At 39.7% G+C, this 16,104-nt stretch overlaps 1 protein-coding gene across 4 annotated transcripts in view; it reads right to left on the bottom strand.

The window, feature by feature from the left end:
- The window catches only part of grin2db (glutamate receptor, ionotropic, N-methyl D-aspartate 2D, b), a 61,375-nt gene that overhangs the window by 12,610 nt on the left and 32,661 nt on the right, over positions 1-16,104 (bottom strand). For all 4 annotated transcript variants that reach the window (XM_023964580.2, XM_023964578.2, XM_078932729.1 and 1 more), the window contains exons 7-14: positions 11,051-11,256; positions 10,568-10,736; positions 9,219-9,372; positions 8,586-8,711; positions 7,584-7,813; positions 7,045-7,205; positions 4,956-5,025; positions 4,765-4,882 (exon numbers count right to left, since the gene is read on the bottom strand). In XM_023964580.2, coding sequence (XP_023820348.1) covers positions 4,765-4,882; positions 4,956-5,025; positions 7,045-7,205; positions 7,584-7,813; positions 8,586-8,711; positions 9,219-9,372; positions 10,568-10,736; positions 11,051-11,256 — 1,234 coding nt within the window. The remainder of the gene's footprint in view (positions 1-4,764; positions 4,883-4,955; positions 5,026-7,044; positions 7,206-7,583; positions 7,814-8,585; positions 8,712-9,218; positions 9,373-10,567; positions 10,737-11,050; positions 11,257-16,104) is intronic.

The following is a 16,104-nucleotide window of genomic DNA, read 5'->3' as shown; positions in this document are numbered from 1 at the left end:
TACCGCAAATTTATCGTTATCGCAAGATCAAGCTGTGCAATATGCATACCGCAAAACACAGCAAAAAATGCAATAAATGGTTACCTTAAATGTGCTAAAACAATCTTATGGCAGCTTAAATTATTTAACGAATCAAATAAATCCCTTTGTGCATTTGACCAATCGGATAGAGCCGTTGGTGTTGTTGACCAATTAGATGGAGCTCTTTTATGTTAGATGTTCCGTCCTATGTCAACGAGAGTCATTTGGAGTACAATTCTTAAACTGTTGCAATAAAATGGGAGTGATGTTTTTGGTTGTTTCGCTATTTGTTTATATACCGCAAATTATATCGTTATCGCAATATTAATCCCTCATATCGCATATCGCAAGTTTTCCTCATATCGTGCAGCCCTATTTGAAAGCATCAGTTGTCTGCATTAAGAGAACCAAGAAATGGGTAACCTTCACAGAATACGATGATTTTTTTCTTAACTCTAAACTGGAATTACTGTATTTTTTGGAGTATAAGTCTCTTTTTTTTATAGTTCGGCCAGGGGTGCCACATTTACTCAGTACACATATGACTGAAGACATTGTTCTTCAAGACTAATGCGGGACAGTAAATCATCAAAATGGGTAACAGAGACACAGAAGTACCGCTGACAGCGCCGTCAGTCAGATACAGCTCCTGCAGTAGACGGTAAAGATCACAGGAAAATGCAAAAAGACTGAACAATCTCGTAAACCCAGACATGTCAATGTGCTTGGCAATTCTTTTTTAGAGCTCTTCAAAAATGAATAAACCTCAACGTCATCCATGCATTGTGAATGAGATATACAGTCAATACCTTTATGTAGCAATGAGGTTAAAAAGTTGACGTTTGCTTCTCCCATACACATCAAGAGTGTCTGGTTTATGAACAAATTTTTGGACAAGCACGTGACATTGAATTTTACACGCATCACAAAAGAAAAGAGGCAGCAGATGCGTATTTGACGTGCAAGTCGCGTTTGCTGTGAAGGCAGCAGTACGCCAGGCTTGGCGGATTTGTTCAGAAGCGTTGCACTTTTCTCCCAAAAGTGTGACTTATACTCCAGAGCGATTATCCCGTTTGTGACTTTTACGACTCGTACTCTGATGCTCAGATAGTCTCCCTGGATGGCATAAGTATAGCCCCCAATTCCACAGTTAGAAACCTTGGGGTTTTACTTGACCAGGATTTATCATTTAAGGCTCACATATCTCAGGCGTGCAGAACTGCCTTTTTTCACCTGCGGAATATTGCTAAGATCAGAAATATACTTTCTAAGAGTGATGCTGAAAAACTCATCCATGCATTTGTTACGTCGAGGCTGGATTACTGTAACTCCTTGTTAGCAGCGTGTCCTAAGAGTTCCTTAAAAAGTCTCCAGCTTGTTCAGAACGCAGCAGCTAGATTGTTAGCTGGAACCAGCAGAAGAGATCACATCACTCCTGTGTTAGTTTCGCTCCATTGGCTCCCAGTTGATTCCAGAATCAAGTTCAAGATCCTCCTGTTAACCTATAAGGCCTTACATGGAATGGCCCCGTCCTATATTAAGGACCTCAGAGTCCCTTACCATCCAATGAGAACACTTCGCTCGCAAAATGCAGGACTGCTTGTGGTTCCTAGAATTAGTCAAAGTACGGTTGGAGGTAGAGCGTTTAGTCACCAAGCCCCTGTCTTATGGAATAAACTCCCAGCTCATGTAAGAGAGGCCGACTCAGTTTCTACATTCAAAGTTAGACTGAAAACATTCCTATTTGGACAGGCTTATTGTCAGACTAGTTAGTATTCAGAGATTATTTAACTTAATGTTAATTTGTTTAAATTAAACTTAATAACTATTTCTTTTAAAAGGCTGCTAGAAGTTGAAGCTGGGGTAACTATGGTGCACTGGGGTTCTGTCCTCTTTCCTTTTTTACTTCTACCCTTCCTCTCCTCTATTCTTGATCATAATTTATCATTTAGTTCTCCATGCCTCTGTCTGGTACAGTGCGATTCATGTATTGTCCCTCTTTTCCTCTCCCCTCCTGGGGAGTGGGAGTGCTTCCAGACTCCAGTTGTTTCATCCGTGGTCCAGTTCCTGACCGTTTACCTCGCCTTTGCTCCTGCTCCTACACCTGGCTGTGGATCCTGCCTCTGGCTCATCTCTGGCTTGTCTCTGCTCCTGCTCCTACACCTGGCTGTGGTTCCTGTCCCCGGCTCGACTTGCGCCTTTGACTGTCCCCACAACCACGGCTGGATGAAGCTCGTCTGCTGGACTTTTATATATGTAGTTGTAGATTTAGATAAGTTAATTCTTCTCTAAGAGTTCTGGTAAATCGCCTGTCCGTCCTGGGGGAGGATCCCTCCTTCATGTGGGCACCCCTGAGGTTTCTTCGTTTTTTCCGGAATCCGTTTTTTTTGGGAGTTTTTCCTTACCGCGAAGGGGGGTCTAAGGGCATGGATGCCAGTATAGCTTAGTCAGTTTGTTAGTTCAATTTAGTATTTTTCTATTTAACTCTTTTTATTCGTGATCCTTTTGATTTCATGTTTTACTTCGAAGCCCATCGAGACGACTGTTGTTGTGATTTTGGGCTATACAAATAAAATTGAATTGAATTGAATTGAATTGATGAAACCTATAGTCCGGAAAATTGTGTACTATCCTCAGAAACATCTTGTGGCTGTTTTTCTCTCTCTTTTAAATATATCTTTCTTTACAGTTAACGCCTAAACTTTTGTGATGACAGAGTATTCACAGCCAACTTAGGACTCCCAAATTTGGCAGGTGTTTCACATTCTCTCTCCACTTGTGTTGTTCCTGGCAGGCCGGGTCAGGGAGAGCTGGCAACACTGTTAGTGTTAACCAAAAAGAGCAGATCATAAATTAAAATAAATAAAGACCCTATTTGCTGGTGTGAGTAGGCCTGCATGTGTAAATGTATGATGAAAGCAAGTATGTTTGCAGTTTGTAGAATGCCAGATGTGGCATGATTCCTGACCCTTCCAGAGACACAGAGCTTTGCAGTTGTTGAGCAATAACCCATGGCTTTTTGCAACACTGGGAGCAAACCCTTCTGAATTTATCGCCATATTGAAGAAAGAAAGAAAAAAGGGGAAAGCTACTCACTTTTTAGCATTGACTCACTAAATAATATATTCTAGGAATCAAAGTTGTGATATTATGCAAAAAATAAAGTGCTTCTGATAAGGCGGGGATGGCAAATCTTGTCACTCAGCTCTTTTACTTTTATCAGTACATAAGATGCAGGGAAATCAATGCACCATCTCTTGAAGCTGTGGTGTGAATCACCACAGGCAGCAACTAGGAGAACAATATACTCACAGGGTAGAGAAGTGCTCTGCTCTCCACTAATGCAGTTGTAAAATGATACGACTCGACACGGCAGGGGACAATAATGATGTAACGCAGTGACATGACTTAGCCCCAGCCGAAGGTGCGACGCTGCGCTCTTGAGCCGCAGGGTGATTGTTGAGATGCAGCCTTTGAGGGTACAATGAAATGCAAGCCCCCACCCTGCTTCTTTCCCCATCCAAACAAACTAATCCTCTTCCTTAGTAATCCACTTCAATAATGCCTGCCTTACAAGTACACCTCAGAGCTTTCAATGGTACACTTTGACTGGATCCATTCACTGTATACAGCTTATGATAAAGATTTTTCCCAGACAGAGCTTGTGAACATACAAAGTTATAAACAAAGACTAGATCAAGCGACAAACGTAGCGTGTCAGAGATACTGGCCTGTGTTTCACACTCACAGACACACACGACAAACTTCTTTTTTAAGGTCCAGCTATTCAGCTCCAGACATTTAATAGATCTTGGCACCAAACTGGCACTATCAGTGTGAAAGCAGCTAAAGTGTTGGCGTGCCAAAAACAGCTGAAGGGCTTTGTCTGCTGGGCCATAACCAAAGCTGATTTAAAACACAACGAAAAGGAAAACAAGCTGGATCTGATTGTGACAAAAGAATCAGTGTGGCTGACTGTGTAAAATGACAATCAAGCATTAGTGCACTGACAGCTTTTGCTTAAAAAAAAAGAAAAACCGCCTCAGTTGAAATCAGGGAACCGTCCTGTAATGGATTAGTCTGACACACAAGATGACAAACTGAAGAGTAATTACGGTCTTATGGTTATTTATTTAGATATATCTTATGCTGTCTCATTTTTCCTCAGAGCCCAATTTCTAAATCATAAGTCAGAGTACACTCAGGTGTTTCTTCTCAGTTTTGTCTCTTGCACATCCTCACACTCCGTCAGTTTCAGCTAATCTCTGTGTGCAAATCCGTCACCACACAAGTTGTGACTTATTATAACTCTGACTCACACAAGTAAGGCATTTTCTCTTTTGCAGCTCTAAACTGAAAAAGGAAAGACAGAGCAAGAGAGAGAAGTTTATGAGAATGAGTAAGAGGAGAAAGTGTAGATGCACAGTTACAAACGTTTTCCTGCTTTGTGTCCCCTCTTTTTTTTCATCCTCTATCTGACCTATAAAGAGACTCAAAAACCTCTTCAGAATCTGAATCAGCCCTCTTGAAATCACAACGATTCCCCTCATCATAATCAAAACACCTTGCTGCATTTCCCCCCGCTGCCTATATTTGCTTGATCCCCTTTTAGCATCCCCTCACTCATCTACCCCCTGCGTCCTCCATCCACCCCAATTCCTTATGCTTCTCCGCCACTAATCTCCCAACCTTTTCACTATGAGGTCCTTCATCTTATACGCACACAGACTCTTCAGTTCTTACCATCTCCCACCAGCTGCAGTAGGGCGAGGTCAAGAGGACGTTTCCAGCGTGAGTTTTTGTGCAAGGCGATACCGTAGCCTGTGGTGGCAAAAACCTTCCCCGAGCCTATGGTCATCACCTTAAAAGAAGCAACAAAGCCTCAAAACATTTACTGAGGTAAACAAGTGTTCATGCTCAGTATTGAGCCTCACCTTACAACCTTCGTCCTTCCTGGCCATATAGTTCAATACTGCAGCATCATAAATAAAAGCATCCAGTTTCCTGTAAAGAGAATGAGGAACAATTCATTCATCATTTAATGGTAGCAGTGCAACACTATGATGGAGAGATTGGCAGACACAGGGAAGGTGTATCTCTGCAATGTTTCTGAGTAAGGAGTCATGGTGCAGACAGCACGAAGAATGATGGAAAAGGCATAAAAGTTAAATATGGACAAGGATAAGGGGGAAGGGTGGAATAGTAAAACAAGCTTGACTGCAAGAGTGAGAGCACAAGGAGAATAAAATAAGGCAAAATCAGCTAAAGATCTGTGTATAAGAGAAAGGTGGTGGAGGCTGACTGAACAAGGAGGATTGGAATTTATATGGTATGTAGAGCACAGTGACAAGGAGAGGCAGAGAGAGGGTGGGGGAGAGATTTACACACTTCAAGGGGGGAAAGATGTGGAATTTAGAAGCAGAGTGATGAGGATTATTAAGTTTAAATGCAGACATACAGAAAAATCACACAAGGAAGAGAAGAAATGGACTAAAAAATAAGAGAAACAAATAGATAAGATGGGAGGAAAAGTGGGAAGCTGTGTGTGAAGGTACAAATGAAAATAGGAGAGCAGGGGCTTTCAAATTCTTATATGCATGTTAAAATCAAATCACAGTGTCACCGTGATGGCAAAGGCTAAGTAAAGGAAAACTGGGATGATCTATCAAAGGATTTATTGGTGATCATGCTAGAAGTTGACGAAGGAAAAACTTCACAGCATGGGTGAAAAGAGTTGTGAAGGTGAGGAGGGAAGGAATATAAGGGAGATAATTCAGGCAGCAAAGCACGGAGTGCGACAGAAGATGTGAAATATTGGTGGGAGTTAAAAAGACCAGCACTGTGCATGATGGAGTGTGTGAATATAGAAGGAAGAAGAAAAAAGTCCAAAGCTGTTCACATTTTTTGTCTTTGATGACAATAATTAGTTTCTATTTAATGCAAACCATCAATTCAGTTTCTTGGACAAGAAGCTAACAGCATTTTGTTGACATTAGAAGGCACAAAGATGGAGTTTGAAGACCCTATCCAATGTAAAAAAAATGTTTTTTTGGTGTTCTTAACATGTTCTTGTAGCACTTTTCAAATTATTTCACCAATTAAAAACATTTCTAGGAACGTTTCCTTCTTAAGGACAATTATATCTCAATTCTATCTCTATTTATAAGTTTTCTACACAAGCACTGACCATTGATGTCCACTATTTATTTGTTCATCTTTGCAATCATTCAAAGGTAACAAACAAATGGGTTAACTTTTTACTAGTCATTTGTATTGGTTTAAATAGGTAATTCCTGCTGTAGGACCATGGTATCAAATCATGTTGCTACTCTGAGGTTAAAAATGCAAACCACAATTATGAGATGCTGCAAATTTGGAGAATCGGGAATAACATTCTCAAGCCATTCTACACAAAATAGTCTCAGCTTTTCTTGTTAATGTCCCTTAGCTGTGTAGATAGGCTGCTGTTTTAATCCCATAACATGGGTATATTATACTGAGATTTAGTCACAGTTCACTTCTGAAGCCCATATTTATATTTATACATCCCTGCAGGAAAAAACATGTTGAGCTTTTCCATAATATAAACTGAAAACGCCTTTAAAGTATTTGTTTTGAGTATAATATATCTGACGCAATAAATGCAGCATGTTCAACATTTGTAATTGCGACATTTAAATGTTTAAATGTGCAAGCCGAAAGTACTCTTTCAGAAGAGATACAACTAAGATAAAATAAAATGATAAAGAAAACACAAAGAAGTGTACGTTCTTTTTCTATTTTTAAGACTTAACGTAATTTTTTAAGGATTGTTTAATTGACATCGTCTCAGTAACCTGATTTTCCATCGATCCATCATGAAGCTAAAAAAAAATAAAATTAATAGTCTTTAAAAAAAATGTTGACAGCTTTCAGAAATAGATATCTTTCATTAAAAATCCTAAAAAGAAATATGGAAACATGAAAACCAAAAACAGGAAAAGACGATGATGCAAACGGTCAAGCACAATGTGGCAAACAGACCCGGTCTTGAGATTCAATATGGCTTCTTCCACTCCTTTCTGGTTGTATTTTCCCATGTACTGGTGCATGTCTGGGTAGTTGGAGCGGATATTTTTTTCAGTGCTCCCATTGGGCACTGTTCCAAACTTCAGAGGTGGGTATTGCTCCTCTGGATGCTGAAACTGGTGAGAGCAAAGAAGGGTGAGGGAGGGAGACAGAAGGGGCATGAGACACAATGGGTTCCCCTCTAATCTGTCTGACCTATTTCTGTCCACTTTCCAAATTCCCTAAATCTTTAACACACAGTCAAATATGAAGAGACCAGTCTGTGTACTTTAAGAAGTACTTTGGATTATTAGTTCTACATGTGCCTTTTTATAAGGTTTTTCTTTAGGTGACCAAGGACTGTTGTAATTGAGTTATGTGTAATGATTTTCTTTTCATTTCTAAATTCCCATGCTTTAATGACTTTACCACTTAAATAAAGGCGATTTGGTTCACTAAGACTTTAATTCCCCTCCTAGTTTTTCTATTTAATCTGCATTCAAGCAAAAAGGTACCTTCTTGTCCGACAGGCCTGACACTGTGTCGATGTACTCCTCCTGGATCATGAAGGCAGCCAGGTTAGCAGTGTAGGAGGCGAGAAATATGACAGCAAAGAAGGCCCAGATCAGCACCATGATCTTGCTCGTGGTTCCTCTCGGGTTCTCCACTGGCACAGAGTTGTTGAAGACAATGGCCCACAAGAGCCAGACGGATTTTCCAATAGTGAAAGTGGACCCTCCAGCCTCTGTTTGAAAGGTTTCAGAGAGAATAAGACTGAGGCACTCCCTTCAGTGAGAAAATTGAACTCTTTAACTGGAATTAATAGAGTAAAAAAAAAATAGACAACTGTGCATGATAATAGAAATGGTTCTGTAGATTAAAGTGAAATAGCATCCTATGATCTGTGTAACAGGATTTATGGTACATAGCAAATAAGGTCAAGGTTGTCACTACATTTGCAGATCTACATTTTACAAATGCTTACATATGATTAAACCACACAGGGCTAATCAGCAGTGAAAGGATGGAAACACACAGGCCTTTGCAAAATGATGGGTAGAAAACAAGGCAAGAGATGAGAGTAAATGGGGAGGGGGGAGTGTTACATGAGAGGATGATGGATGGACAGAATACAGCAATCCTGCAGTAAGAGGCGAGCCGGGATGGGCACTGGAACAAGGCATAAAGCTGAATATCACAGGGGTACAAACTACTCTGCTGAATAATAAATAGCTGCTTGATATTGAGAATACTTAATGCAGTTCAACATACTGTACATGTAATTTTCACTTTGGCCCACTCAGCATTGAAAAATCACAGTGCAAGAAGAATGACCCAACTTAGGAAAAAAAATGTCCTTCTTTTTGGCCTTATTTTCTGTTTGTTCTTCCCTTTTCAATCGAAATTTTTTTAGGACTTTCTTTAGTATCCATTTGATCTATTAGGCAACAGCAACAGATTGAAGTCAGACGCATCCATCAAAGCCGAAAACTCAGATGGCTTGCCTCATCACTCACTTTTGCCATTCTGAAGGCTGCGATTGTAACCCACAGGGCTGAAGAATTCAAAAATGAAGACTGTCACCGCCACAACAGTCAGGCACATGACAAACATCATCACCCACACCGCTGGACTGTAAGGCTCTGCGAAAGAAAGTGAAAAATACAAAGAAGTGTAAAGGCTCTTTTCTGATTTATTTAATACTGTTGGTATTGATTAACTCAAGATAGGGGGCTCAAGAAAGTTTCATGAATCTGGTACAGTTTGTACAGAAAAAACATGTAAGAATGAAACTCATGTACAGAGAAAGCAGTAAAGCAGTAAAGCAGTAAAGCAAAACATCAGAAATCTATAAAAACTATTGCTTTTCTCTACAATCTTCTCATTGCAGTCTACAAGCCAATAGCAAAGTTCTCCCACTGGGGCTTGGGCCTGCTGACAGAGTAAAAAAAGAAGTTAAGAAGAGATGAGCTGGAAAAAAGAAAAAGAACAGCCAATCTAGATGTAAAAGCCAGCAACCAAAGATCAAGCGTTTTATGCAAACTCAACACTTTACAATTAGATTAAGTTTTGTACATCAGTGAGATGCCCCCCCCCCCCCCCCCCCCCAATCCCACCCCACCCCACCCCACACAAGCACAACCGCTTACCTAAGAAAGCTGATGGAGATACAGTTCCATTGCTACGGGAGACCATGACACTGATTCCTGTCTCCACAAAGGGAACTGAGAAATCCACGACCTCTGACCTCTCCTCATTGATAGTCAGTGAGCCAATGGCCATATCTGCCCGCTTGTACACCACCTAAAAGAGGGTAAGAACAGCAATGAGAAAGAAATCTAATTATAAGTAATGCACACGGCCTCCACAGTTAGACAAAAGCAATCTCTTACGGTTCAGAAAGGTTTATTTTCAGGTGAGATTCTGACATTTCTATACCTTGACCCTTTGTACATCCTTGAATCTGCCAGCACAGGAGGTGTCTGTGATTCAGTGCAGCACAATTACTAAACACGTGTCTCTTATGCATCTTTTTAGCATACAAAATGAGCCCGGGCCTGTTTCCTTCCCTGCTGCTATCCAGCAACAGCTATGAAACTGCTGTGTCTGCTGATTTTACAAGTGAAACGTTAATCTACATTAGACATGGCACATCCGCCCTTCAGAGCAAATCAGCAGAAAAATAAATCGAAGCGGAATATAAGACACACTTGTTTCAAAATTGCCAAGTATGTGGATTACCTAATCAAAGAAGGCTTGTTTTTGGAACAGCTGATCAAAAAGACAGACATTTGCTTGAGAAAGCAAAAATTTTGCATGGCCTTATGCTTCTAAAAATCAATTTGCGGTCAAGTTGTAAATGATAAGAGCGACAGAGCTCAGTGGAGCTGTTTTGGAACCTGTGACTAATGCGGTTTGCCAAGTTCCTCTGGGACTGAGATGGAAACAGCAGACGGCTTCAATGAAGCAGCAGCCACCCTATTGATCTCAGTGTATGTGTGAGTACCGCATGTGTGCACACCTGCCAGTTTCTATGGGCTTGTTTTATTAGTTTTTTTACCCATCGTTATTTGGGTAGCATCTCTGTATCTTTTCTTGATGGGAGATCATGAACCACATCACCAAGAAAACATCAAGGACTAACTGCAACTGGCCAGGGGGTGTCTGACATTGTCTCTTTGCCCTAATATCAGTGTGCGCAAGAATGTCTCTGCAGATAAGCACTGTTTTTCTCTGAAAGTACTCTCCCTGCATGACTTACATATGGCCACTGTCCTTTTAAATTGTTTATTCTAGAGTTTTTTTGGCCTCAATCACAGTATGTGTGCCTGCATGTTGGCGTCTCTGTGTGAGCACACGTGTGTGATAAATGACAGGTGTCAAACCAGCCTTTCACATGTACCCACATGTATTAGTGGTCTGAAAGCGAGGACGCATTTTTCAAGCAGGCAGACAGGCAGAACCACAGTCATCCACAAAGACACAAATAGAGACTCGCCTCCCCAATCATGCCGTTCCAAACCCCATCGATTTTCTTCCCATGTTTCCCATTGGTCACTAAGTAAAGGTCGTAGGTGAATCCGACAATCTTGGCCAGTCGCTTGAGGATGTCAATGCAGAAGCCCTTGCAGCACTGCTTCAAGGGAGCCATTCCCTCATGGATAGCACTGGAGATTAGTCAGAAGGGAGGAGAAAAAAACTTGAATCAATGGTACGGCATGAAAGAGACTTATTTAAAAACTGCACTCTTATTTGTGTGAAAATAAGATGAGATGAAGGGAAATTAAATAAAAGAGTCAAAGAGATGGGATTTTGTGGCCAGTCTTTTTGTGACAGGTTTGACCAGTGTGCAATGGATGCTGTGATCCCTTTAGATGCTGATGAACCATAAAGCTGCTCTGCGGTCAAATCTAATTCCAGACTCTTGAATCATTCCACATTGCAGAAAAAGACAGCTTTATTTTATCTTAGTCATACAAACCTGGCGTTAAGGGGACGTCTGCAGGGAACTGAGTCACGGATGCAAGTTCCAGATGCAGCGTCTGCAAGCTCCACAATGACAAATGGCCTTTCCTCCAGTGTGACAACACGCAGGTGCTGGGCATCATCAGGTGGCTTTAGGAAAGGCCCGTAGCGCGACCAGGCTGGGTACCGAAGCCTTAGCACACCATTTTCCCACCAGCCTACCTAGTGGAATAGACAAGAGACACATTGGAAGCAGCCCAAAACACAAACAAGTTTGTTTTTTTCTTTTAAGTTACAACCTTTGTTGACAATGATACATCAGCACACCATCTTTGCTGTCCTCAACAAAAAACACCAAAAACAATCAAGCTACGAAGCCTCTGTTTCTAGATCTGCAGACAAAAGGAAGTGCTGTTGACAAAGGTGCCTGACATTTTTTCCAATAATCTTTCTGCCTTTTAAAATTAATGACAGAATCAGTTCATGTAGCCACTTTTGGATTCACTGTGTTTTCCAAGTAACAAAACACTTCATCAGATTTTTAATATATTTTTTTATTGTCTCAATGATGAATAGATGCCGGAGCAAAGCATATTTACTTCATCAGAAACCCATTTTAAATGTCAATTACTGTAAAAGTTTAATTGGAGTAGAACAATCTCCTTTAATATCGTGGTCAGTTAAGGCCTTGTCACCAGTCCAAGGGTACTTTAAATTATAAGAATTTCCGGTGCAACTTGCATTTTTTTCTCTGCAATGCAGTTACTCGCAACATGTGAGTTGCAACTGTTATACCCATCAGCATCTAATGCAGAGATGGGCTGAGAAAACTGCAACTGTGAAGTGCTGTTTTGTTCCACTTCCTTGCTCGTTTCACTTTTATGAAGTGCAGAGAAGTAGTGTCTTCTGAAAACCAATTAAATATTTAAAATGCAATATTTTCCAATGATTTGCATCAGTTCAGACTCAGTAAAAGTTTTCAGGCAGACCTCCAAATCTCCTTCTGTTTAGATTCACACGTCATTCTCATGTATTTAGAGCTGAACATGGTAAAAGCATTAAGATAAACACCTAACTCTTTCTGTAATCTCTTTAATTTACTAAATCAATTCTTGCAAATCCCTTGCTAAGTAAATTCTGAATGGCAAACAATGCTTGCTGGGATTCAGTGACTTTATTGTCTGTTTAACTGATCTGCACTTCTGCATTAGAGTACCTCTCAACTTGTGCTAAATTTAAACCATTTATTATTACTCAGGGACCGCTGTGAGAGAATCACTGAGCAGTGGATTGCTTTGTCCCTGTGAAAGAGCTTTCCCTCTAATGAAGTTACAGCAAGCACTGAAAAGTATTTTTCTTTGTCATGCTGATCAAGCTAACATTCGACTCAGTCAGGGCTGCTTTTCAGAAAAAAGAAACTTCAGGTTGTATATTTTTGATGACATGCCTTTGTTCACACGACAAATATTACTCAGTCGTTCTTGTACTAAAGTTTCTGGCTATTTTTGTTGTCAGTGTGATTATGTGTCCTTGGGATCTGAGGGCTTAAATTTCTTTCCAAATTCCTCACAGAGCACAGTGTGTGTCTTTAGATGTTCATTGTCTGAGGCAAGAAAGTTTGCATGGCTACCAAGTAAAAGATTCTAAAATTACAAAACTCAAACTGTCTTGGATGAATTTTAGCCGGCATTTTACTGAAATATTTTCAATGCATTTGAAACTGAAATATTGCTCAGAGACTCACTTTAATCATCTTTAAACCATTGTAAAAATGTAAAATCCCAGGGGTCTTTTGATTATTATAAACATCCCCAGTTTTAGCCACACCAAAAAACAAAAAAAAATGTTGTTTTCTATGACATAGTTTCTGCTGAGCGGCAGGAATTCATTAGAAATTTGTCTCCAAGTTGTGGGCGGGACCGTTGCCATGGAGTAAGCCCACACTTACTTCCGGACATTCATCTGTTAACACGCTTTCCCGGTGGCTTACACCCCTTCACACATTCACAATAACTTGGTAGATGCAACAAAAATGGTGAGCAATATTGGAGCTATCCAGCCGTGCAGTTTTGAGCCAGATGCCAGCTCAGGCGAGGAAAACGAAGTCGTACATTGAACTAGTCGTCTACAAGTGCATGCATCAACATGAACTGGAACACACAGCTTGTTGCTTGCCGTAGTATCTTCTATGTCAAATCTAGAAGCTTTTTCCGGGGGAATTTGTCTTGTCTGCTACTGATTTACAATAATTTGAATAAAGAAATACTCAGAAATGCAATTTTAAGGTTCATTTCCTTTGTTTTTCTTTTCCTTCCGTCATCTGAAAAATGCCATAAGAACATTTTCAAAACACAGAAAATGCAGTTTTCATCGGAGTGGGTTTTAAACCCTGTAGAGAAATTTTATTCATAAAGAATGTCTTCAAATAGACCAAACACAAGCTGCGGTTATATGGACAAAGGTAATTGGAATAAATGCCTAATCAGAATAAAAAATGCGTCATGTAAACACACCTTTCAGAATACTCTGCCACGATCAGACTCATTCAAAGTTTCCTTCCTATCGAGATTGGTGGGTTATGCCGATTGTTGATCCGATCGTGGTGCATGTAAACAATTTATTCCGATTGTGGGTCACTACTGGTCTGGCTTTTACATCATGCATAGATGGTGTGGCACTCCAGAGACGGGAACAGGACGCATGCGAACCATGTCTCTGAGCAGAGCAGCCGGACTCGTAACTTTGTGTTTGGAGCATGAAAGGGTGCTCCGGAGGACCGAAGTCTGTCCGGCTGCTACTTGTGAGCAAGCTGCCGGACTCAGGAGTACCGTGTCTCCAAGCAGAGGAGCGGCTTTGGGACGACATGTGAGTTGGCGAAAGCTGCTTTTGAATGCAGAAATGCCTTGCAGTCCGCAGAAACCATGTATACAATCACGTGAATTTGTGTTACCAATTGTGTCCAGAGAAAATAAAGACTGATGTTATTCCTTCATATTTATGTGCAGCAAAGACACTCAAAAAATGATTCAAGCCCTTCTTTCATGTAACACAATTAAATTCTGTTTGTTTTATTTAAATATATTTATTTTAAAATAATGTATCTACATTTGATTGACCTAACACAAAATGTATTAATAGTTTCACCTATAAAATCCAGTAATCCAAAATAAATTAGTTCAACTAAGGGGCATGCTGTGCGCATGTTGAATGCTGTTTTCCTGTTTTTCTTTATATATTCTTTTTATAGTATATTCTGCCGTTTTACGGTTACAATTTTTCACCTATTTTAACCATTCAGCTATTAAAATGTTCAGCTCTTTTGTCTAATGCCTGCTATGACTCTTGGTCCTTCAAAGCCTTCGACTTTTCGAAGAGAGAAAACTTTTGTTCGTGTTTTTCCACGTAAAAAACGTACAGTGGCTTGGAATCGTTTCAACTCGGCTTTCCCAATAAGACGATACACGACAAACCTCATTTGTAGAAAAAATGATTCTATGTGTTGATACTGGCGGCTGTATGTTGCCACAAAAGTGTTAGCTCAGTGGATCAGTCAGCGGGATTTGCAAATCGGCTAAAGACCGGTCTCAGATTACTTTTTTTTGCCTTGCCTTCATTGATAAAATTGAGTTCATTACATGGAAGAATGGAAGAGGTCGGGCTTCTCATATTTATTGGATGGAAATCCTGCCCACAATTAAATTGAGTTCATCCAATGAGTTATTTTTTTGAGTGGATGCACATTGCGGCATTGCCCGCATGGATTTTACGTTCATCCATATTTTCCGTATTTAAGATAGTTCTGCGCATGTCAAAATTAGTTGTTCAGATTGAAAATGCGGCGTATCTAAACGTGTGTTAAAATCGGAGAAAGTTTTTCTGGACCCATGTACACAGTTTATTGTAATACTATCTTGGATCCAATCAAAGTAATTTTTCACATGTATCTGCAGCCAATGAAAACAAAAGGGTATCTTTACAGTTTGTTCAACAAACTGGAGTGTAAAATACCTTCTTATTTTGTTTAGCATCTTTTAGGGGGGGTTAAGGTTTTTAAAACTAGTAAATTCCACTTCCAACATCCTATTCTAATGCCATGAGTGGGCTTGTTATGTTTCAATAAATCCTAGATTAGACAAGCATATTCATGATAAATAGCAAACTAATTGTTCTGCCGTCCTCACAGAAACCTTCTCTGGATTTCTGGATGTCAAAACTCAGGCTGCCTCTTTTAATTGCAGAAGAGTAATCAACACAAGTGTATTTATTTTGGGAAGAGCGACATAAAAATGGTTCGACAGATGTTGGCAGGGCTAAACACTATATGAGTAATAGACAAAGTGTGCACTAAAATAGTGTAGAGCCAACACAGCAGCTTTAGCAACAAACAACACCAACTGAACCCAATTTACAAGAGTAAATTAATACTTTGTGAATTTCTACATGAAGCTGCAAAACGGATTTTATAAACTTTAGGGAAACACAGGAAAGAGTAGCAAAAGCAGAACTGACACTGAAGATTAGCTCAATAACATGTTTTGTGTTAATGTTTGGGTGCAAAGAAGTTGTACATTCGCAACTGCTGATACATACAAAAAAGTTATTAAAAGCTGCAGATTTATTTTGACATGCAGGTTTTGCATATTGCTTTGTTTAAGCAAAATCAACTCAGGTCATTTTCTCCCATTTTTCTCATTTAAATTTTGTAAAAGTTTTAAAACTTTTTTTCGGTTAGCAATATACTTAACATGCATATTTATTCCTGCTTTAGATTAATTTTAAGATTTATCACCACAGCCAGTGGCTTATGATAGCTAATGTAGCGTGGGAAGACAGTAAGCAGATATATGTCTTTATAAATGTGTTTTCCTAATGCCTAGAGCAAAGGTACTGCAGTTGCAACTACAGATTCAAAGTAACACTACAAGAATTATAGTTTTTTTTTTACAACTTTTTTTTTAAATTAGAAACTATATATCCAAAAGGAATTGATAAAACATTTTCATAAATGCAGTACTTTCTTTCATCATGAACTCATATTTGACCTCATCGGTAAAAGATTACATGTAATAT

This window comes from Oryzias latipes, chromosome 16 (assembly GCF_053564925.1).
Source record: "Oryzias latipes strain Hd-rR chromosome 16, Olatipes_Hd-rR_3.1".
In the NCBI taxonomy this organism is placed as follows: domain Eukaryota; kingdom Metazoa; phylum Chordata; class Actinopteri; order Beloniformes; family Adrianichthyidae; genus Oryzias; species Oryzias latipes.
Note: the sequence above shows the minus strand (reverse complement) of the source record. Positions and strands in the feature narration are given on the sequence as shown.